Consider the following 25,208-nt stretch of genomic DNA (forward strand, 5'->3'; position numbering starts at 1 on the left):
CGTTCACCACCCACTGATGGTCAAGCCTAATAATCAGGACAAAGAAAACAATTCTTAATTACCAGTTCATGGTGGACTCAACCAGTGACCAATGACAGCCCTGGCTATTAAGAAGAAGGGATAATAGGGTATCTTTCTTGAACCCTCTTGAATGTCTTTCAGGGATATGCTATGATCTTGTCGAGAAATTAATTTATCAGTGATCGTAGATAGACCCGTTTGGTCCTCTATCCAAAGTCTTTAGTCCTTGTCCACTGATGGGCCTACTCGACCTTATGACCTTCATGTACCCAAGCACAAAGAATATGCAAAGCCAAAACTATTTTCTTGCTTTGGAAAGAGTAGGGAATGGTTAGAACCAATGTTAAGTTTTTATTGGTAAGAAACAAACATGGCCATGAGTGGTCAACTTTTTCAACACAGAGGTACCCTTGAAATAATTTTCCCGTCTCAGGGAACCTCTGTTAAAAATGACTATATCTACAACTCATGATAAATTAGTGTGATGATCAGTAGAAAAAAATATTCCTTACACTTTTGGTCATTCGGAAAAATTACCCCCTCACAGATAGCCAAAAAAATGGTGTCAGTGAGAACATATCTGAAAAAGCAGAAATTTCTAATTGCTCAAGGAACCCTTAGCAACCTTTGAAGGAACCCTAGGGTTCCATGGAATCCTGGTTGATAAACCCTGATATAGAAAGTGAAGGTTAATCTCTTTGAATGAACCCAGATACCAAAGGAAAACTGAAAGAGGTTTTAACAATTCTCTACTCAATCCATAATAAAAAAAAAGACAAGTTTTGGCTTATATAATTTGTATAATGCACTGAAACGTTTATCTCTTGTTTAAAGTGATTTGGAAATATCCCAAATAAGAGAATTACGACACAGTGCAGGCAAATTCTGTTCTGAAGTTTATTCTTTTCATGTGTTTTTATTAATAAATGTATTTATTATATATTTATTATATATTATATTTTTTAAAGTCTTGGCTCTTACATAGAGATTTTATATTTGTTAATTTATAAGTTATCGCCTATTTTTTTTATTATGCTATACAACTATTTCTATATTCAAAGTTATATATATTTTTTATTCTGATTGAGAACAATATGCTGTGTGTCGTATTTCTTTATATCATGATTCCCAAGTGAAGCTATTATATTTATACATTTTATGTTTCTAAATATTATACAAAAATAATTTATAGGCTAATAAAATAATTTTTACTGATAAAAAGCAAATTTTGACTCGGATCTTTTTACTTGTATGTGGTTATCATGTCTAGGCAAAAAGGAAAAAAAAAAAAAAAAAAAAAATATATATATATATATATATATATAAACAAACATTATATATATATATATATATATATATATATATATATATATTTAATGAAGAGAAATGTCTAGGCAAAAAAGAATATATATATATATATATATATATATATATTATTTTTTTTTTGTTTTTTTGTTTTTTTAATGAAGAGAAATGAGGGATAAAGGGATTTGTTTTTCAAAAGCCCAGGTAATGAGGCCTCACCAGCACCCTAGTAGAAAACTATAAACTACAGGTTTATTTGCCACCTAACAAAACAGTTTTGGGGCCACTGGTGACACCTCCCTGAGACAGCAGTGGTCACAAAACAGCAGCAGTTGGTGAACAAATGTCCAGTTTTAATTTTCTAGGCCCCATTGCATGGGCTATTTGTTTTTCTGGACTGAGCATCATTTGGATGATGACAGGCTTATGCTGGATTATTTTACTTTCCTGGTGCCTACATGGCAGCATACACTTGGTTGCTCTGCCCACATACAACCCACAGAACTATTATACCTCCATAAAAGATATATACGTACCCCTTCCATAGATGCCAACTGTCACGGATTGCCCGGGAAGGTCACTGATTTTAAAGCCCTGTCACATTAGCCATCGAGTTTTGTCATGTGTGTTGGGCAGCCAGCACCACAACTCAGCTCTATCCTCCGGGTTTCCTCCCTAGTCAAGTGCCACTTAAAAGGATAGTACTTGTTCTTCCTGAGGGATTGCCACCTTCATCTCTCCCAACTGAAAAGGTCTGAATAATTGTAGTGCACCAACTGGGCCCCAACGAGCACGCTGAAGATTCCTTACTGCATTTAAATGGACGTTGACCAGGGGCGGACTGACCATTTGGAAACTCGGGCACTGCCCAAGGGCCCGGGGTCAGTAGGGGGTCCCAGGAGATTCCCCTGGTACCTTTTTCATAGGCTTTTTTGAGTTGGGCAAGGACACAGGGGCCCCATGATCCCCTATTGCCTGGGAGCCCCATGAGTTGTCAGTCCGCCCCTGACGTTGACTACCCTATTTAAAAAGCTCTTTCCCTATCTCATATTTAAACCTTACCATCAGATCCTGAGGTCCCAAAGTGAGCTAGTTCACCCTTTGAAAGTTTTTCTTGCTCACTGGGGACTAGAAATACCTCAGGCTTGAGGTCCTGCGTTAACTTCTGAATAGCAGGCCTGTGAACACTGACTGAGATTTTGCTGTATGTGTTGTTTTCTTTGCTTAGAGTTGCTAAGAGTAACAATTAGATTGCCATTACATACACATATACCACTTTATGCTGTTTTACCGAGTTTACAGTCAAGTTTAATATAAACATCATATCAGTTCACTCTAATCTGTGTATTCTCTAATTTTCTGGTGATAATTTACTCTGGTCAGAAGAGTACTGTGCTGTCAGCAGGAGTTGGGCTGTCAGAGAGGAGTCCAGAGTGAGAGAGAACCCAAAAATAACTTAGCCACTCTTAATGGGGTAGTGCTACATATTAGTCCTGTGGGTTGGATGTGAATGGAGCAACCATGTGTATGTTGCCAGGAACCAGGAAAAGTCAGAGTTCACAACACAGCTAGAGAATTGATCATAGTGTGCTCTCCTGCTTAGTGTGGTCAGCTTTTAATAGGAAAGCAAGGGGACTGGCAGGAACACTCAAAGGAAGCAATACAAAGAGAACAGGTTTTTTTCACACAAGTACATGGTACAGCGGGCACATATCAGGAATATGAAATGTTGGGTTAACTGTATGCTTTAAGTCTTAATGGCACCTATATGCATCAGAAACCATGACGCATTTACATGTGTGCAAAACATAGTACCACATCACGTGGCTCCATGCAGCTTCATTTTTAAAAAAGAGTTGGGGACTTCTTTCCTTGTGTCTCTTGCAATTACAGCAGCCCATTCAAATGAACGGACTGCTGTGCCTGTGCAACGCACACGCACAACCCGCACAAATGTGAACCTACTTAAGTTTAGTTAGGAATAGGCTGGACTTACATTTTAACTAAGCTTAAGATGGGAATTCCATTTACTTGGGAGAAATTTCCAATCATTTCCTGTTCATCTCCAGGACAGAAAGTAGATGGAAATCTCCACAGAGAGGCAGAGAACAAAAATCATACGCGGAATCCCATCAGTCCACCAATTAACCTCATACAGTTTTCAGGCCACTCTATCTTTCCCATGGTGAGTCTTTGGAAGCTGTTTTAGGACATCAGTACCATTCAATTTAAAAAGATCATGTTGTCAGTCCCAAGAATCTTTCTATAATATTATATGTGCATTTAACATATTTGATCCCATTATAGTGTGAATATCCAAAAGTCCTGAGACTGTTGCCAGGTGCCACCACCTTAGATATGATATCAGCAGTCTCAGCAGATTTAAAGCTGTCACTCAAGTGAAATCTACAGTATTACTTTTCCTGACTTTCCTGGCTGCTGCATAGAATTTTATAAAGGGAAAGGAAGGGAAGATTGGAGGAGCTGGGCCAGTAGGAAAGTTCAGAGGCAAATGAATAAAAAAGAAAGCTAGTATCCTGGTACCATTTTTTTCAGCTGGCGGTCAGCTTTCTAGTAAAAGTGATCTCAGCCGTTTTACAGCTTTCTGATCACTTTTATGTGTGTGTTTACATTTGTGTGTATATGTGGTGGGGGGGGGGGGCCTCAAAATGTTTTTTGGGGGGGATTTTTTGTCCTTTGTTGTGACTTCATTTTTTACAATTACATTACAATACATTTTTTACTTAACTTTTTGTTTTCACCACATAGGGGACATAGGTCAGTGACTCGTAAGTGAAGCAAGTCCCAGCCCCTCAGGGAACCCCGACTGGTCCCAGGCTGGGGCGCAGTCCAGCAGCATAGCAGTCTACATCTTGGCAGTATTTCAGCAGGGAAGGCCCCTATTAATCTTGAATGACCTGTAGGGGGTTGCCGATTTTGGCAGGAAAGCTTGGCCAGCAATGTTAACCCCTTCCTCTGGTACCCATCCACCTAGCAGGTCACCCTGAAGACACAACACTAATAGGAGAAGAGGGAGAGGGAGGCCTATGAGTGAAGGTCTTACCCAGGAGTGGACTGACCATTTGGGCACTTGGGCACTGCCCGAGGGCCTGGGTTCAGTTGGGGGCCTCATGAGATGCCCCTGGTACCTTTCATAGGCTTTTTTGGATTTGATTTGAGTGTGGGCAAGGACACAAGGGCCCCATGATCCCCTATTGCCCGGGGGCCCCATGAGCTATCTGGTCTCACCCCTTGTTAATGGATTTTACTGGTGCCACACCTCTTATTAACAAGACACTGAAAAACATAAGGACCCTAACTAAGAAAAACTAATGGGACTTTCAGATATAAAATGTTACAGCTTTATTGAACAATATAAAAATGACGGTTGTGGTAGAGGTTTTGAGCATTCACATAGCTCATATTAAAAGACAGGTGTAGCTTGTGTGAAATAATAGGCTTATTACATAACATTACAGAGAATATCCCTGGATGACATATCTAGCCTAGTTGACATAATTTCTTCAAGATCTTACATTGATCTTTTCTCCGACGCAGTTCGCAGGGGAATAGCCCATTTCCTCAGGGAGATGTAACATATAATTCTAAAATTATATAGAAAAAGCCAGAATAAGCATACAACATATCAAAAGAATATCAGAAAAAAATAACATCTATAACAATCAAATATTTAGGTTTACCAGATGATGGCATATAAATGTTCACAAAAAGCCACAGGGAGCCTGTCAGACACCGCCTGGCGGTACCTCTAGCAATCCACAGGACAGGATTCCGCAGAGCACAGAGTCTAAGTCCCAGTCTGCTTGTTCACCAGGGCCCCTGATGGTGGAGATGGACTTGGAGCAGACAGTGACCAGGTCGTGGCCCCTGAGTACACCCGCCTGTGGTAGATGGATCCGCCAGAGGTGTATACTGGTAGAGAGCCTGACGTGAAGAGGCGGATAGGCCTGAGCAGTAGTGACTGGATCCGTGCAGGATGGATGGATGGCAGGGTAGCAAGCGTGGTCAGACAGGCTGGGTCGGTAACAGTGGGGACAGCACGGTACAAAGCAGCAGGCAAAGAGTAGTCAGGTCACTTGCTGGGTTCGGTAACAGGAGTTCAGATCAATAGGGATATCCAGGAGAGTAGTCAAACGAGCTAGGGATCAGAGCAGGAGATAGTCAGCAAAGGTCAGGATCAAGCAGGGTCGGCAACAAATCAATCAATAGGTACACAGGAACAGGGTAATAACACCATACGGCGACTAGTGTCTGTGCAGGGCTGGTTTAAATAGAGTGCCCTGCGCAGTCATAGGTGGCAGGCGCGCGGCCGCGATCGTGAGTGCGCATGCGTGGCCGCCGCCGCCTAGGTCCAAGCGCCTGATGATTAGAACGCATTGGCGTTCTGCGCATGCGCAGACCCATGCGCCTCCGTGACTGCTCCCAGAGCCATGCCCATTTAAATCCAAAATGATTCCCTCCATCAAGGGTGCAGAGATAGGCCAGGTGCACAAAGTACATATCCGTATTAAAAGCTGAGAAAACAAATCAAATATTCACTGTGTGTCACGTACCTGACTGGAGGCGGAGGTAATGAGAGGGCTCCCCTTATGGCTAAGTGCAAAGCACCCCTGAAGGTGGTAACAGAAGGTGCAGTGCCCAAAGAAGCACAGGTTGCCAATGATGTAGTTGCCTGGTGATACCCAATGACATGACACTCATGGGTGGAGAGGATATAGGAGAGGGTTCTCCAGAAGACTGGCGGATCTAGATAGATGGGCAGAGCAGGAAGCGAAGTCAGAAGCCAGAGCCTGGGGTCAAACACAGCATCAATCAGAAGCCGAGACAGGAGCATAGTCAGGAGCAGGCCAGGGTCATGCACAGGTCATCAATCAGGAATAAGCAGGAGCAGATCCGAGGAAAAAGCCAGGGTAAGAACCAGGAGAGAAGCCAAAGCAGGTCAGTGGCAAGCCAGGTCTGTAACGGATAATCAGCAGGGTGACTCGCACAGGAACAGGAGGCTGACGATAATCCAGCAATTATTGAGGGGTTGCAGTCTTTATAAAGGCCACTGGGCGCCAGCAACTATCGCACCTTGCATGTGCCGATACGCTGTTGCGCACATGGATGCGTGACTGCCATGCGCATGGCAGTATTGGGCATTGGCGCATTTGCCAGGATTTCTTTTTCTTCCCTGACACTGTGTCCCAAATCCATCCAAACTACACCTCTACTCCCCAAGTGTGAATGCTCAAAACCTCTACCACAACCGTGGTGTTAATATTGTTCAATAAAGCTTTAACGTTTTATATTTTGAGTATTTATCTTCTTTTTGGTGTGATGCCTCTTAACCACTAGCCTACAGGGCACTTATACCCCCTTCCTGCCCAGGCCAATTTCCAGCTTTCAGCTCTGTTGCACTTTGAATGACAATTGCGCGGTCATGCAACACTGTACTCATATGAAATTTTTATCATTTTTTTGTGACAGATAGAGCTTTATTTTGGTGGTATTTAATCACCTCTGAGTTTTTTATTTTTTCTTAAACAAACCAAAAACCACTGAAATTTTTGAAAAAAAATGTTTTTCCTTTGTTTTTGTTATAACATTTTGTAAATAAATGATTTTTCTCCTTCACTGATGTACGCTAATGATGCTGCAGTGATGGGCACTGATAGCCTGCACTGATGGACACTGATAGCTGGCACTGATGGGCACTCATGAGGATGCACTGGTAGGTGGCACTGATGGGCATTGACAGGCATCAATGATGGTCACTGAAAGGCAGCACTCATATATGACACTGATATGTGGCACTGATAGGCGGCACTGACTGGCACTGATAGGCGGTACTGACTGGCACTGTTAGGTGGTACTCATAGGCAGCACTGACAGGTACTGATAGGCGGCACTAATGCACACTGATAGGCGGCACTGACTGGCACTGATAGGTGGCACTGATTGGCAGCACTGATAGGTGTCACTGACTGGCATTGATAGGTGGCACTGACTGGCACTGATTGGTGACACTGAAAGGCAGCTCAGATGGGCACTGATATGTGGCATTGATGTGGCACTGATATGTGGCACTGATGGGCACTGGCAGGTGGCATGAATGAGCACTGAGAGCTGGCACTGATGGACACTGACAGGTGGCACTGCTGGGGCTACACAGATCATCAGGGCACACTGATCATCAGTGCTCTGATGATCTGTGTACATTTCCCCTCCGAGGAATGCCGATTGCCGGCTCTCCTCTCCTCATGAGCTGTCAGAGTGACAGCTCGTGGGGAGAGAAATGCCGATAACTGGCATTTCCCTGTTTACATGTGATCAGCTGTGATTGGACACAGCTGATCACATGACCGAGCTTACATCTTCGGCTCTTTCCGTGGATCGGTAATCTGCTGTGTCCGAGGGACACAGAGCACCGCCGATCACCGTGCTGCACTATCCAGGAGCCGCGCATGCGCGGTTAGAATGGGAGGACGTCATATGAAGTCCTCCCAGAACAAGAGAACCACCTTGCGTCCATCATATTACTATATGGCGGGTGGGAGGTGGTTAAAGCCCCATTCATGTTTCATAGTTAGGCTCAATGTACACGGGACGTTTGGAAAACTCTTCTGAATGATGGAAACTGACTGCTGGAAAACGTAGGTTAAAAAACATCTGTTTAGCCGTGTTTGCATACCACGTTTATGAGTGTTTGCGTTTAGAAGCGTTTTTTAAAGATAACCTCAGGAGACCTTCCAAATTGCCCAGAATGCACTGAAAAATAGTAAAAAATTAACAATTTCAGACATTTTGAGAGGAATCGAGAGAGCAGAAGCAGAGAGAGCAGTATGTTTTGAGATGACCTGTCTTTTCTGGTTGTATTCCCTATGGATCCCATCATGAGCATAATGCGGCACATTCTGCCATTTTTTCCTTCACGCGAAACCTGGACCTGACTGCACTGGTGTACCGGGTCCATTTGAATACATAGAAAACGCTTTGCATGCATTTCCGATGATGAAAAAAGGCTCTGGACAGCATCTGGATATGGAAGTTAAAAAAACCCTTCTAAACGCAAACGCTTATAAATGCGGTTAGCCGTGTTTACAAGCGTTTGGCGTTTGAAACGCTGACTAAATCTACTCCTGAAAACAAGTTTGGTGCATTAAAAAAACAACTGTAAACTCAACTGCCTGTAAACGACTGTAAACAACATCGTGTACATGGATACATAGGAAAACATGGAGAGTTCAGGGATTGCTGAAAAAAACACAGAAAAGCTCCTGAACGTCAGTTTATCAGCTGCAGTGTACATGAGCCTTGAAACAGATTAAACTTGACGTCACTGGGCAGGGTCGTACCCCCCCAGGCTCCTCCCACCACGTGTACTGACAGCTCCCTCCAGCCGCCACACACAACATGGCCGCCTGACATTGGCATCGAGACTGCGCAGTATGCTAACTAATCTGTGCGGATTTCTATCGGCGCTTCTATTGGCCGAAAGGGGCTTCGGTCTTTTGATTGGCCGGCACGGAAAAGACTATGGATTGGGCGACGCGCTGACCGGCTTCTTTCTGATTGGCCGGTGTGTACAGTGTGGGGAAGATGGCGGCCTCGTTGGTGCCTGCGTGTGGGAGGACGGGGCGGCTTCTCCTGTCTACACGGGCGCTGCTCGGATGTCGGTTGCTGAGCTCCGGGCCCGGGGGTAGTCTGACCGGAACTGTACTGCAGGACAAACTGCGGAACCAACAGAAGGAGGTGAGAGGCACACTGGACACGTGACCCCTGACCTCCAGGAGGATGTGACCCCTGACCTCTGTGCCCTCCTGTATAGCTGTCAGGTGGCCGTGGTGTCCAGTCCCGGGATTGGAGTATTTTTCCCCCGGAAGTGTCCCTGGATTTCCCTGTTATGTGCTCAGTGGTCACATCTCTGGCCTTCTACACTGTAGAGTGCTGGACCTGGACTGACCATGTGTGTAGGCCTCTATGGCTTCTCTGTCGTTGTATACAAAACTCCAGGTGTGGATGGACTGGAGAGGGATTAGAACCCCTGTCAGATGTTATTGCTGTCAGTGCGCTCCCTATGGACATTCTCCCACTCTATTGGTCCTGGAGACTGTTGACACCTAAAATAGGGATGCACCAAGACCAGTTTGTTCACTGACAAGTACCGATACTGTCAGTTAAGTACATGCTGATACCTTTGTGGAGCCATGTAAAGCAGAGTTCCTCTCACACTGTAAAACAAAATGAGTCAGCAGCTACAAAAATTGTAGCTTCTGACTTTTAAAAAACAGCCACTTACCTGTCCCTCGGTACTTGCCCATCCTGTATTCCAGGCACCTGCATCTTCAGTGTGGGCACCCGGCTGTGACAGCTTGTCCACTGCACATGCGCTTCCTGAATTCTTGTCATGTGTCCCACAAGAATACGGGGAGGGAGGGTAGGAAGACAACTTCCGCTTCCAATCGCCTAGGCGGTATATATACTGGAATTTATTTTCTACTAGTAATGGCGGCAATCAGCGACTTATAGGGGGACCGTGGTGGGCATTCTGACACTGGGGGGAACTGACTTGGTGTCACTGACATCCCCAGTGACACCAATACAGTGATCAGTGCTAAAAAAAAAAAGCACTGACACTGTACTAATGGCACTGGGCAGGAAGGGGTTAACATGAGGGACGATCAAAGGGTTAACTGTGTGCTGGGAGTGTTTTACTGAGGGCGGTAAGTTGGTGCTTCACTGTAAGCACACTGCTCTGGATCAGCCATCCAGATAAGTGTGCCCGAGCCGACAGGGAGGAGGACTGTTAGTAAACAAAGCAGTCCTCCACATCGGAGATCCTCAGTAATCACCGGCTGGGACCCAGTGATTGACAGCCACGGATGCAAATTTTGTGCACCCCTGCCATTCTGTAGCAGTATATCTGCTATAGGGCGGTCAGGATGTAGTTAAACATGTCCAGTAAAAAAAACCCACAAATTTCATCATAAATTTAGGCCAAAATGTATTCTGCTACATGTCTACAAAAATCCCAATAAGTGTATATTGTGTAATTGCTTTACGTGAGAGTTCTAGCATCTACAAATGGCAGTGTATATATACTGCAATTTTTCTTTCTTTTTTTTTGCTAGTAATGGCGGCGATCAGCGACTTATTGCAGGACTGCATCCGGTATTCTGACACTGGGGGGAACTGCCACTGACATTTCCAGTGACACTAATACAGTGATCAGTGCTAATAAAACGCACTGACACTGTACTAATGACACTGGGCAGGAAGGGTTTAACATCTGGGCCGATCAAAGGGTTAACTGTGTGCTGTTTTACTAGAGAGACCTGCTCCTTTCTTTCTGTCTGCTGAGAGAGAGACAGCAGCATGTCCATACTGACGAGAGAGACCTGTGTTGTTTACACACAGGTCTCTCCCCTCTCAGCTTCGCCGACGCTCACCGAATCCCAGCTGGGACCGGGTGATTGACATCCTCAGGAGCCAATGGTAGCACGAATAGGGTGGCGTGCATGCGCTCCCTACCAAGATATGCAAATTTGCGTATACGTGATTTTGCACAGCGTGGCCGCCTTGTAGCAGTACATCTGCTATGGGGCAGGCTTGAAGTGGTTAAACTTGTAAGTGTAATGCTTTTAATTGCACTGTTTATCTCCTCACCTCCCCTACCACATCTGGGGACTAACAGGGACAGGAGAATCCTTGCAGTGTAGTGAGTACTGATTGGGTGCTGGTCAGGAAAGGGGAGTGTCTGGCTCTTTTTTTAACGCTCAGCAGAAACGCATCTGCTTAGAGAGTAAATAAGGCACCATCCCCAATGAGAAAAAAAAAAACTTTATTCCTTCAGGTTACCCTCAAACACTGAAACACTTGGGTGCTAATGCCTGCTGAGCAGCCAAATCAAACTCCAGTGTCTACCTTGTTAGGCCCTGTTCACACATGGGCGTTTTGGGATTGCGGCAGAATTGCTGTGATTCTGCCCGCACTCTCAGAACATACTACAATCACAAAACGCAGGTTTGGGTGTCATTATTTTCAATGGCACCCAAAACGCGGTGTGGTTTTGCCACGATTGTCGTGCAGCAGTCGTGGCAGATTGCATCGTGTGAAGCTTGTTGCCCAAAGAGGAGCAGGAGCTTCGTTTGGGCGACAAGCTTCCCATGATGCAATTTACTGTGCAACAATGGGACCAAAACCCCACCACATTTTAGATACCATTGAAATAAAGGCACCAGAACCTGCGTTTTGCGATCACGGGCAGAATTGTGCTGTTTCTGCCGCCATCCCAAAACGTCCAGGTGTGAATGGAGCGTCCGTGGTTCACATATATGCAATTTTGAATGCCTTTTCAAATGCACAAATTTGTATGACAAGCTAGATATTCTGTGTTCCTATTGAGGTGGTTCACACAGATGCAATCCATATGCACTGCGTTTTGAGTGCCAGTATGAAAAGGGTCCTATGTGAGTTTGTAGCAGTGCGTTCCAGACTCAGAAAATTATAGCGTAGAGTGGCATGCAGAGATAAGTGTTCACATAGGATTGCTATTGACCGGTGTTTTTGCAATGAAGTTTATGTGAGGTGTTTTTGCATTGAAGCCAATTGCCCGCAGTAGGATTAAATGTAGAAAAAAAAGAAAACCCTCCCGGTGCCTGGAATTGCATGTCTGGGGCGTCCGGTGATCATTTGCTCATCCGTGGTATATACAGCATCTCACAGAAGTGAGTACACCCCTCACATTTGTGTAAATATTTTATTATCTTTTCATGTGACAACACTGAAGAAATGACACTTTGCTATGTAAAGTAGTGAGTGTACAGCTTGTATAACATGTAAATTTGCTGTCCCCTCAAAATAACTCAACACACAGCCATTAATGTCTAAACCGCTGGCAACACAATTGAGTACATTTAGGTGCCATCCTAGCATTTTGCTGCATTTGTCTGAATCTGGGCTGACAGTATATCTGTAAACACTGCAGAATCTATCCAGCTGCTTCTGTCACATCATCAATAAACACCAATGACCCAGTGCCACTGGAAGCCATGCATGCCCATGTCATTACACTTCCTCCACCATGTTTTACAGATGATGTTGTGTGGTTTGGATCATGGGCTGTTCCAAGCCATTTCCACACTTTTTTCTTCCTGTCATTCTGGTACAGATTAATCTTTGTTTCATCCGTCCAAAGAATGCTTTTCCAGAACTGGTCTGGCTTTTTTAGATGTTTTTTGGCAAAGTCTGATCTGGCTTTTCTATTCTTCAGGCCTATGAATGGTTTGCACCTTGTGGTGAACCCTCTGTATTTGCTCTCGTGAAGTCTTCTCTTGATTGTAGACTTTGACAATGATACGCCCACCTCGTGGAGAGTGTCCTTCACTTGTCTGGATATTGTGAATGGGTTTTTCTTTACCATAGAGAGGATCCTGCGATCATCCACCACTGTTGTTTTCCGTGGACGTCCATGCCTTTTTATGTTGCTGAGCTCACCAGTGTGTTGTTCTTTCCTCAGAATGTACCAAACTGTTGATTTGGCCACTCCTAATGTTGCTGCTATCTTTCTGATGGATTTGTTTGTTTTTGAAACCTTACAATGGCCTGTTTCACTTGCATGAACAGCTCCTTTGAACACATGATGTAGGTTCACAGCAATAGATTCCAAATGCAAATACCACACTTAGAATCAACTCCTGACCTTTTACCTGCTTAATTGATGAACAAATAATGGAGTAGCCCACACCTGGCCATGAAACAGCTTTTGATACAATTGTCCAATTACTTTTGGTCCCTTGAAAAAGGGGTATGGCTACTCTTAAGGGCTGTAATGCCTAAATCCTTTGTCCAATGTGGGTAGGCATGTCCTCAAATTAAACCTGAGAGTGTGCACTTTCAGCCCATATCCATTATATAACTATAGCTTGAATATGTTTTGATAAATAGCTGAAAAAATCTAAAATTGTGTCCAAATATATATGGACCTAAATGTATATCAAGATGTTTACCTCCATTAACATATGTTAAAAAAAATAGGGCATTAGGACTTCTGCCAGGTTTTTATTGCTGTCGGTGATCTTGGTGGGATGATTTTCCACATCCTCCTGTATAAGTGATGTTGTATCAGAAGGACAGGAAGTAATGAGAAATGTTTCCAATGGGGATGGACACAGTAGTAAGGCTAAGTTCATGCCTCTGCATGTTGCCAATGTTGCATTTTGTTAACATGCTTTTTGTTTTGGGTGAGTCTTTGATGCAACTTTGGATGGGTGAGATTTGGATGCAACTTTGAAGCTACTTGAGTGTCAGAGAGTGTAAAGTTGCATCAAAGTTGTATACATGAACAGAACTGTCATACTTTGCTATTAGCAAAAAAACAAAACAAAAAGCATCCGTACAAAGTTGTCAATGTGGCATCAAAGTCAATACTTTGCTATTGGCAAAAACACCAAAATGCATAAAAAAACGCACTGCTTGATTTTTTTACTGCATGTCCATCAAAGTCTGTTGAACAAAAATACGCTGTGTTGTGTTTAAAATAAAAAAAAAATAAAGTCCCTGACCCTTTCCAAAAACACAGTGGCTGAAAAACGCATAGATGTGAACGTGTCCCATAGGAAACAATGTAAAATGGAATGTAGTGCGTTTCTGCAAAATGCACTAAAAAGCGCATAGGTGTGAACCAGGCCTAAAGAGTAATAGTATACATCCTTCACTAGCTCTGCTTCCATTGTAATGTCATAATAATGAAAACTTCTCTCTGGCTCCAGCTTCTATTCTCCAATCTTCTCTGGAAGGGCTGGAATCATTCTCTTAATAAGACAGTACTGTACCCTCCTCATATTGACCGTCAGGTTTGTGTTTTCACTCTACAGGGCTCCGAGGACCCCCAGGCTAATGCAGACTCTGAGGAGCAGCAGCAAAAGCAGAAAGACAATAAAGCAAGAGCCAAAAAGTTTCTTTTGAGGACAGCAGGAATTTTTGGAGTCGTGGGAAGCGGTTTTATTGTATATACCTTCGGTGAGTTGTCGGGCTATCTGTAATCTGCTTCTACTAACTAGGAAACGTCACAGCTGTGCTTTGCCTGCTCAGTAATCTGGGTTTTATAAAATCCCTGATAGGAAGATTTGAGGTTCTGCAGATTGCCTCTCAGTGGGACTGTACCATTTTGTCAGGAGATTCTATGCTGTGCACCTTCCCTGGTTCTGGCCCTATCAGTGAACAATATTTTATTCAACTCAAACACTCTGTATAGATGTTCAGTAAACACTCGGTTATGTTTACATGCTCAGGCCGTGCTGGGGCTTGTTCACATGTGCATCCATACCCTTTGTTTATGCATTTATTCAGCAGTTTTAAAGCCTCATAACTGCCCTTCAATGCCTGCCATGAATATTACAATAGACACCATATAGTGTTGTTCCCACAGGAGCGATAGCATTGAGTTGTGTTAAAACTCTCACGAGGCATCAACCTGTCAGCCACTTCCATTGATTTCAATGGTAATGGTCTTGTAACCGCTCCTATAGCATTTATGGCATGTCAGGGTGCTGGGGAAGAGACAGTGGAAGTTTCTGTATCCCAGAATGCACTGGGAAATAATAGAGAACCAGGACAGAGCAGCTCCAGCTATTACCTGTTTGCACAGAGCAGCCATGCGCCTACTCCACTTACTTCTGTGTGCAGGCCAAAGCATCAAACACCAGCATTACTGATAGTGCCAGGCAGGAGCAGGGGCATTGAGCAGTGGCAAAGTTTTTTTGTTTTTGTTTTTTTTGTTTTTTTTTGTGTCAGAGAGATCAAAGTATAAGAATCCATCTTGCAGAGAATTTACAAAAATACCCGCTATCACACCACAATCTAACAACGCCACAAAGGAGATCATATCCTCCACATCACTTCCCCTGTGAAAACTTCCGACTAGAAAATCAACTCTTCCATGGGCAATTATCGAGCATTCATGCAGCTTTTTTTTTTTTTCCAACACTTCAAAAACACAACGAAAACACATCATAAGTACATTGTAAATGCTAAAGGCACATTACTGAGCATTACTTCACTTTTCATAATCAATACACATGTGGCATTTCTTGTTTACATGTAACAATCATATAATGTTTTTTATAGATAAAAATACTCTGTTTTAAAAGCCCTACGGTCTTTGTGTAGTGGGTTTTTTCAAACGCAATTTTTTGGAAAAAATGCACAAAAAACACAATACATAACCCAGTTTTTTGTCAAATATAAAAGACGGTGTTACGTCGTAAATAGATATTAGACATGCTTTAAAATTGTGCATGCCCATGTAATGGCGACAAACAACGTAAATTATGCTATGCATAGGCAATGATTTAAAAGCCTTTACAGGTTACCACTTTAAATTTACAGAGGCTGTCTAGTGCTAAAATTGCTGCCCATAATCTGACGTTGGCAGTGATATCGCACATGTGTTGGACAATCGCTGTTTGCATGTGTGTAGGACTGATGCGTGCGTTCAACTTGCATGAAGGCACTTTTATTTTATTTTTTTTTTTTCAGTGTTTCTTTTATTTTTGTTTTATCACATTTATTGCTGTCACAAGGCATGAAAACATCCTTGTGACAACAATAAGCATGTGACCGGTACCTTTTTATGAAGGGATCTGGGGTATAAGACCCTTTCTAGGAGGCCAGAGGTGACGTCATGATGTCACTTCCACTTTATGGCAGATGTAAACAATGCCTTTTTGTTTGTTTGAAAGCATCAGATCAATGTGTGTCTGTCTGTGTTTTTTTTGTTAATTTTATCAGATGCTTTCAAGGGTAGAGGAAAGATCTGGGTTCTTTTAAACCCCACATTTCTCCATAAAGAGAACCTGTCATGCTTTATTATCACGGGGGATGTTTCCATTTCCTGTGATGGCAATAAAATTGAGAAAAAATATGTAAATGGTGTTCGCACCACACGTGAGGCATCGCCATGAACGCTATAACAGGAGCAATAATTCTAGCACTAGACCTCATGTGTAACTCTGAACTGGTAACCTGGAAAAAATTTTTTTAAAGCATCTCCTATGGAGATTTTTTAAGTAAAGTAGTTTGGCACCATTCCATGAACGTGCACAATTTTAAAGCATGTAGGTATCTATGTACTGGGTGTAAAATCATCTTTTGTGTTTTCTTGCATTAAAATTAAAGCTTATTTTTTCCCCAAAAATTTGCGACTGCCATTTTATTCTCTATGGTCTCTGCTAAAAAAAAAATGCAGATTTGTACTTGTAAACAAAATGTGTCAGATTAGACCTGGTCTTTAAAGCGGAGCTCCACCCAAAAGGGGAAGTTCTGCTTTAAGGCTTTGTCCCCCACTCCCTGTTATTTATTTATTTATTTATCGAGTTTATATAGCGCCAAAGGGTTTGCTCAGCGCTGTACAATAGAGGGGGGACAATACATGAAACAGAACAGTAACATCAAACAGCACACGAGGGGTTAGAGGGCCCTACTCTTTCGAGCGTACAATCTAGGAGGGAGGGGGTAGAGGCACAGGAGGAAACGGCTGTGGGGGATGAAGTGGTAGGAGGAGGGAAGGGCAGCGGCTGTTAGGTGAGGGTGGGGTAGGCTTCCCTGAAGAGGTGGGTTTTCAGGGAGCGCCTGAAGGTGAGGAGGGAAGGTGACAGTCTGATGGATTGGGGTAGTGAGTTCCAGAGGATGGGGGAGGACCTGGAGAAGTCTTGCAGTCGTGCGTGGGAGGAGGAGACCAGGGAGCAAGATAGAAGGAGGTCCTGTGAAGAGCGAAGGGTACGGGTAGGGTGGTACCTGGGAATCAGGTCGGTGAGGTAGTTAGGGGCAGTGTTGTGAATGGCCTTATAGGTCAGGGTGAGCAATTTAAATTTAATGCGTTGGGCAATGGGGAGCCAGTGGAGGGAGAGGCAGAGGGGGGTGGCAGAGGTGGAGCGGCTGGTGAGGTGGATGAGTCTGGCCGCTGAGTTCAGGATGGTCTGAAGCGGGGAGAAGGATTGGCACCTTTCTATAGGGAGCGAGGGGGGAAGGCGGGTACCCTTGATTTTTGACAGGTACCTGCTCCCACTTCTACTGCGATTTCCTAGGTGATCAGTAGAGGAAGTTGTCCAGTTTTTGTAGCTGCTGACATTTATTTTTTCATATTGTGACTGGAGCTCAGCGTTAAGTGGATAATAATTTTACTGATTTGATGTGTTCTGGTGTACTTGGCACTGTTACTGCTCCTTATGATGACTTCTTTTGTCTGAATGCGTTACCACAATTATTTGTGTTCTTCCTGCAGGTAGCAGTTCTGTGGATGAGCAAGGTAACAAGGTAAAGAATCCACTGCCCTTCGCCTCTTCCTCTCCATCTGTATGTTGCCTACAGCAGTGTATTATGCCTTGTTCGCACCAATGCGTTTTTTAGTGTTTTTTGCAGAAATGCACTACAGTCCATTTAGCATGGTTTCCTATGGGACACATTCACATCTTTGCTTTTTTCAGCAGCTGCGTTTTTGGAAAGGGTCAGGGACTTTATTAAATGCAAAAGGCAGCGTTTTTGCTACAATAGAGTTCACTGGAGACTTTGTTGAAACGCATGTAGTGTATTTTTGCCACTTTTTGCACTTTTATTCTGCCCAGCAACAAAAACATTTCCCCTTTACAGAAAAACAAACAAAATATGCTGAAAAAACCGCAATACACGGCAAAAACGCATGTGTAAAAACTCAAATCGAAATGCAAAAAGCATTACAAAAACGGATGAAAAGCAAACTGCATTGGTGTAATCAAGGTCTTAGCCGGGTTTGCTGGCCTTTTTAGTAAACAAATAAGAACTGGATCTGATAGGTTACATAGTCCATGATAACCAGAGTTTTTTTTATTACAGGACTAAGAATCTGTTTGTAAGCACCAGTTTCTGTAATTCTTTAATTGGAACTTGGCAAAAGGAAAAATGACACATGATGCAAATTTGTCACCAGCCATTACACAGCTTTTTTTTGTTTTCCTTTTCATCCTCCCTGTAACATGGTTTTATTATCGGGATCCGTGATCTCTGCTGTTTCTTCATTATTCACTTTGGTGATGCTTCAGTTACTCCAGCATGAGACTTGAGGCTCCTCTAAACAGTGCTATCATTTGCCTGTCCTTCCTCTTGTCCATTCATAAAACACTTTGTATTCCGTGAACCCATTCACCAAAAACAAAGCATTCTGTGAATGGACAGGGGAGAGCAGGGGTACACAGTGCAGCTGCTGTGCAGGAGAGTTGCAAGTCTCCTCTTGGTAGGCCGAAAGCATAGCAAAAGATATATTTACTAGCAGCAATAAAAACTTTAAAGTGTTACTAAACCCACAACAGTAAAATCAGTCTGTATATGCAGTAAATCATGCTAGTTATACTCACTGTGGAACCTAAAGGGTAAATCCTCTGCTTTGTGTAAAAACACTGTTTGATCCTGACTTCTCTGATCTGCCCCTTCTAGTGCTTCCCTCTTATCGCCTGATGAGACATTTTTAGTGGGGGTCACTCTGCACATGCTCAGTTTGGTGTCTACTGCTGAAGATAACATTTCCTGTATGATTGGAGCGAGGCGGGTCACATGACATTGACTTCACACATTGGGGCATGTATACAGATCCTAAATTACAGCCCAGTCCCTCCTTTCTCCTCCATGCCTATTCCATAAAAAAAAAACTACAGTGGGTGGGATGTCACATCTTTATTGATGGTGGTTTTTTTTTTTTTTTTTTTTTTTGTGCGGACATGTGACCGTGTCATGGCTGGTCGGAAAGGGGGTCAGGGGCCAGTAAAAATCGCAACACACGTCAGAGAAGTCTCCTTCTACAGAACGTTTCAGCACTCGGCTGGCCACAGCTTTGTGTCACGTGATCGCGGGATTCAGGGATTAAATTAAGTTAGATGGAGGTGTCTTTCCTATTCAAAACATGCATTTCTATTTCATTGGTGCTGTGGGAATTCTGATATTTTTGTTTTTTTATGATGGGTTTAGTATCACTTTAATGATTAGAATATAGCTGTGGTCCAGGAAGTGGCATACATTGTCTGAAATTTAAAGAATAAGTTCACCTTTTGGAACATGTTCCATCTCCTGCTGCCAGTTTCTGCCGATTCCCCCCTTGGTGTGATGGCGGGTTGGGGAATCTTCTCCAAGCAACTACATGGATGGTTCCACCCACAAGGCCACATCATTCATTCTGTTTTCTGTGAATGAATGAACTACCAACTACTGTCAGCCACTGTGGGTGGGTGCTGCTGAGTGCTCTCATTCATTTACAAGCACTGCAGCCTTCTTGACTGACAGGCCATATACAGGTATGGACTGAAAGCTGCAGCGCTTGTCTGCAGAAGCCTGACATCGCACCCTTGATCCACTGATCACAGTTGCAATGCTTTCAAGGCTCCTACAGGGAAAAATAATAAATGCAATGTTTTTTTATGCAAAAATATGTGCATTTTATTTTTTCTTGAAAAGTGAACTTATCCTTTTAACTACTGTTACCCATCAGAATTTAGTAAAACCTTTTAGCCTGGAGTTACTCTTTTAACAAGTAAAGCTGTCCAGTATAAAGGGTAGTTACAAGGGTTAGGGCAAAGCATATAACACTTCCAGTGATGCTTACAACAATCAATGGGATTAACCTTTTTTTTTTCACCAAAAGAAAAAAACAACCTGTTTGTTACTGCTTTAAATTTGTTGGGCTGTAATTTGTCAAACCAGAAATGGAAACGACTACAGTCCATTTATTACTAGCTTTTTTTTTTTTTTTTTTGTATTATTAAAAGTTACATCTTTATTGTGACCTGTCTCTATTCTCGGACCTTACAAGGTTCAGTGTCCACCCCCAAATGAAGCAAAAATGTAGTGCATGGTCACAGTCCCAGAAAACCGATAATGAATCTTCTTGCTATTAGGTAATGTGTAAATCTTCAACCAAAGAATGAAAATCCTTGGAAATTGACCTATAACTAACTTTCTAAAGGATAATTTTGCCTTTGGAACATGTTACATGTTCAGCCCATTTTTAGGGTGGACATGTAACATGTTACAGCATCCGCAGCCTCATCCCCCCCTCCCCCCATGACAATGGATGGTGGATCTTCACACAGTTTGAAAACAGGGTGGCTGTGCGGGGCTCTGCCCACATGGCCGCATCATTCATTCACAGTTTCCTGTGAATGAATGCCTACAAGTACTGTCAGCCATTGTGGCTGATGACTTGTAGTTCACAGAACAAGCAATACAAAATTTACTTGTAGTATAGGCCCTAAATCTACTCTGAGAGCCTCCATCTGGAAACATATTTAGCAATAAATGGAGTACAGGTGTAATTTGTTTGTCAGTCACAGTCCGTCCACAGGGCAACAACGTTTCTGTGCAATATCACTGCAGAACAAAAGGCGTTGTCACCCTGCTAAAAGAAGAGGATAGAAAAATTGAAGTGATTTCTAAAGTTTTTTTTTTTTCTTTTAAATAACAAAATATTTATTTATTTCAGGTACTTATATAGCGCCGTCAATTTACGCAGTGCTTTACATATATATTGTACATTCACATCAGTCCCTAACCCTGAAGGGGCGTACAATCTAAGGTCCCTAACTTACATTCATACATACACATACTAGGGCCAATTTAGACAGGAGCCAGTTAACCTACCAGTATGTCTTTGGCTTGTGGGAGGAAACCGGAGAACCCGGAGGAAACCCACGCAGGCACAGGGAGAACATGCAAACTCCAGGCAGGTGGTGCCGTAGCTGGGATTCGAACCAACGACCCTAGTACTGCCAGGCGGAAGTGCTTAGGGACCTTAGATTGTACACCCCTTGAGGGTTAGGGACTGATGTGAATGTACAATATATATGTGTAAAGCGTTGCTTAAATTGACAGCGCTATATAAGTACCTTAAATAAATAAATAAATAAAAGTGAAGAGATCTGATTTGCCAAGCTTGCTTGAGGGACAGTATGATCTCTCGGAATGCTTTTCCTGCAATGTTTGCATTTTTTAAATATACCACTAGAGGTCAGTGTTCATCCTAGTGGGATATAGTCAGCCTGCCAGCATCTGCTCACCCTTCTATGTTCATGAATCAGTTTCCATAAGTTCCATATATTATTAATTCTTCTCTAATTAGGGTAATTTACATTTACCAGTGTAGAGATGCCGCCAGAATGAAATATTACCTGCTGCAGGCTTACTTTGATTCCCATTATATCCTATTTATTAAAGTGTCAGTTTGCTAAATCATAACTTTTAACAGCCACAATTGTTTTTTCAATTTTCTAAAGAATTTATTGCATGTATAAACTAAATTTAGTACATCCATGTTGTATTAGATTTTTTTTTATGGGAATTTTCTATGTAATACTCAACTCACAAATTTTACTGCACCTGTCCCTGCTGTTAAAGAGACAGTGTCATTACCCTATAAAAGTGTAAAGTAGTAGTGCACCAAAATGAAAATTCAGGATTCACTTGATTGAAAACTTAAAACAATATGGACAATTTAAAAAAAAGATATATATACACACACGCAGTACCATAAAATAACTTTTATTGAAAATGTGTGTGTGTGTGTGTGTGTGTGTATATATGTGTGTGTGTGTGTGTGTGTGTGTGTATGTATGAATGTATGTATTGCTCAACTGCTGCTGTCTCAGCCAATGAGGAGGGAGAGGCCCCGGAGAGTCAAGGCTTTTGTGCATGTCGCGGATCACGATGGGGCTCAGGTACATATTGCAGGGGGGCTGCACACAGAAGGTTTTTCCCCTTCATGTATAGAAGGCCTTTCCAACCACTTTATGGAATCTGCTACTGAAAGCTTGGTATTAGATACCACAGCACACCTTCATTGGTCTAGTGGTCTCCATGCCTCAATGGGTCAAGGCTGTTTTGACGCAAAAGATGGACAAACTCACTATTAGGTGGGTGGTCATAAAGTTATGACTGATTAGTATGTGTGTGTATGTATGTTACATAGTCTGGCTGAAAAAAGACAAAAGTCCATCCAGTTCAACCATTAAAAAAAAAATATATATATATATATATATATTATCCTACACCCACAGTTGATCCAGAGGAAGGCAAAAAAACCCAGCAAAGTATGATCCAATTTGCTCCTGCAGGGAAAAAAATTCCTTCCTGACCCCCCGAGAGGCAATCGGATAATCCCTGGATCAACTTTACCTATAAATGTTAGTATCCAGTTATATTCTGTGTAACCAAGAAATAATCCAGGACTTTTTTAAAGTAATCCACTGAGCTGGCTAGAACCAACTCTTGATGGAGTCTATTCCACATTTTCACAGCTCTTACTGTGAAGAAACCTTTCCATGTTTGGAGATTAAATTTCTTTTCCTCCAGACGTTAAGAGTGCCCCCTTGTCCTCTGTGAAGACCTCAGGGTGAATAACTCACCCTGTATGCATGTTTGTATGTGTGTGTTCTTTCACAGGTTTCTGCTTTCTTCAAGTTTATCACTAGAGGTCACCCTTTAGAAGAAATGCTATGTGTTTATAGGCTGGAGTAAAGATTTCTTCTATATAAAGCTGGCTCAGCAGTAATCCCTTGTTTAGATAATCTGATTTCACTACCATTTTGGGAAAACTTAGTGAAATGAATTGCAGACGCTCTTCACACACCACTCCTGTGTACAAATCTTATCATTAATGAATTTTCCCTAAAAAAAAATTAGCAATGCATTTTTCTGTAAGCATTATCCCATTAACTTGGAGCTGTTTAACACCAAATCCCACGTTTCAGGCACCACTTTTTCTGCTGAAGCACAAAGAGAGGTGAGTACATTGAAGGCTTGTGTATATTTAGCCAGTCTGCTCAATGTGCTCTCCCAGCCCCAGTTTAGAAGAGAAATATGGGAAATAAACATACTTACTCACCTGGGTGGATTCGGCATCTGCTGCCTCTAATACCAAGAACTGAACAATCAAAGACAACTGATCGCTCAGTTCTCGGTCTGCATTGAGCAGAGAGCCAGGACTGTCAGTCACCAGCTTTCTGTTCTGCTCCACCAACGCTTACTGGAGGACTGAGCTGTGGAGAGGCATGAGTGGCTGGCTCAGGCTCCTAGAGGCTCACTGATCCTAGGTTCACATCTGTGCGCGCTGTGCCGCTGCGGATCCGCACAAAAATCCGTGCAGCTGCACCACCCGCACAGAGAAATGCGGACCCGCGGGCGGATGCCATTAATTCTAATGGCACGCTGCCTGCACTGGAAAACGCAACCATACTGGGAACCGAGGTTCCCGTGCGGGCTGCGTGTTCCAAAGAAGTGCAGGGACTTCTTCCCTGCGTGGCACGGGAATCCATCCAAATGAATGGGCTCTTGTGTCCTTGCAAAATGTGGCCCGCACGGCCGCATATATGTGAACCGGGGGTGAGAGGCTGAGCCAGCTGCAGCTCCAGGCATCTGGGTGGATCCTGATTATAAAGTCAGCATCTCTCCACAGCCTGGATCACCTGAGTGACGTCAGTCAAGCGGGCTTTTGCCCACTGTCGGCTGAATACAGGTCACAGGACTGCAGAACGAAGTGCACTTCTGTGATCCTTAGAAGAAGTAGAGCTTTGGCCCCACTTTTTTTTAAGGGAAGTACGGAAAAGCACCCCCACCAAATTTATAATCAAATATTTGTATTAAAATCAAAATGGTCTGGTGTGGGCACACTGGGTTCAAGTCACACCAGCTGGCAGAGTGTACAATGGATTTACTAAGGGCAAATAGATAGGGAATTTGCTCAGGAGCTCAGTAAATGAGGTGAAGCTTCACTTTGTGAAAAATACCCAATAACATGCAAGGTAAATGGGAAAAAAAATATATTTTTTGCTTGCATATGATTGGATGATGGAAATCAGTAGAGCTTCCCCTCATTTACTAAGCTCTGGAGCAAATTCTCTTGCATAGTTCAACAGGCTCTTTGCCTTTAGTAAATCAACCCCTATAAGTACATGTCTTCACAAGGTGTCTAATATGTGGGAAGCGTCGGTGACACCCAAGAGTGGAGTGAAAGAGGTTCAAAACTAAAAATTTACACAAAGTCTTAGTAATATGCACATTGTGTGTGTGTATACACTGTATTGCTAAAAGTATTGGTACGCCTGCCTTTACACGCACATGAACTTTAATGGCATTCCAGTCTTACTCCGTAGGGTGCAATATTAAGTTGGCCCACCCTTTTGCAGCTATAACTCTTAGATTGTAAGCTCCAAGGAGCAGGGCTCTCCTTTCCCTCTTGTATTAAACTGTATTGTTGCTGTATTGTCTCCCTTTATATTGTAAAGTGCTGAGCAAACTGTTGGCGCTATATAAGTCCTGTATTATAATAATAATAACCGCTTCAACTCTTCTGATCCATTCTTCCAGAAGCCCATTTGTGAGGTCAGGCACTAATGTTGGACGAGAAGGCCTGGCTCGCAGTCTCCATTCCGATAAGCCCCTTGCCCGCAGACCCCCACAATTACAGCCCAGGGTTGTGGGGAAGAGGCCCTTGTACCCATCAACATGGGGACAAGGTGGTGTGGGGGGGAGCCCCCCTGCCCCAAAGCACTGATGGGGACAAGGTGCTTTGAGGGGGAGACTACCCCCCCCGCCCCTAAGCACCCCCCATGTTGAGGCATATGGCCTGGTATGGTTCAGGAGGGGGTGGTGCTCACTCATCCCCCTCCCTTTCCTGACCTGCCAGGCTGCATGCTCGGACAAGGGTCTGATATGGATTTTGGTGGGGACAACACAACATTTTTTTTTTTGGTGGGGTTCTCCTCAAAATCCATATCGGACCCAAACGGTTTGGTATGGATGGAGAGGGGGGACCCCACACCATTTTTTAAATTTATTTTAATTGGCAGCAATTCTTTCTTTTACAT

The 25,208-nt window shown here is 43.1% G+C and overlaps 1 protein-coding gene across 1 annotated transcript in view; it reads left to right on the forward strand.

The window, feature by feature from the left end:
• The first annotated feature begins 8,887 nt into the window (after positions 1 to 8,887).
• TIMM50 (translocase of inner mitochondrial membrane 50) overlaps positions 8,888 to 25,208 on the forward strand; it is a 46,427-nt gene continuing 30,106 nt past the window's right edge. Inside the window, exons 1-3 of the mRNA XM_089679809.1 lie at positions 8,888 to 9,081; positions 14,205 to 14,349; positions 17,612 to 17,643. Of these exons, the coding sequence (XP_089535935.1) occupies positions 8,929 to 9,081; positions 14,205 to 14,349; positions 17,612 to 17,643 (330 nt within the window). The 5' untranslated portion in view covers positions 8,888 to 8,928. The remainder of the gene's footprint in view (positions 9,082 to 14,204; positions 14,350 to 17,611; positions 17,644 to 25,208) is intronic.

The sequence above is a fragment of the Staurois parvus genome, unplaced genomic scaffold (assembly GCF_062004578.1).
Source record: "Staurois parvus isolate SC_StPar_1 unplaced genomic scaffold, SC_StPar_1.0 ptg000232l, whole genome shotgun sequence".
In the NCBI taxonomy this organism is placed as follows: Eukaryota; Metazoa; Chordata; class Amphibia; order Anura; family Ranidae; genus Staurois; species Staurois parvus.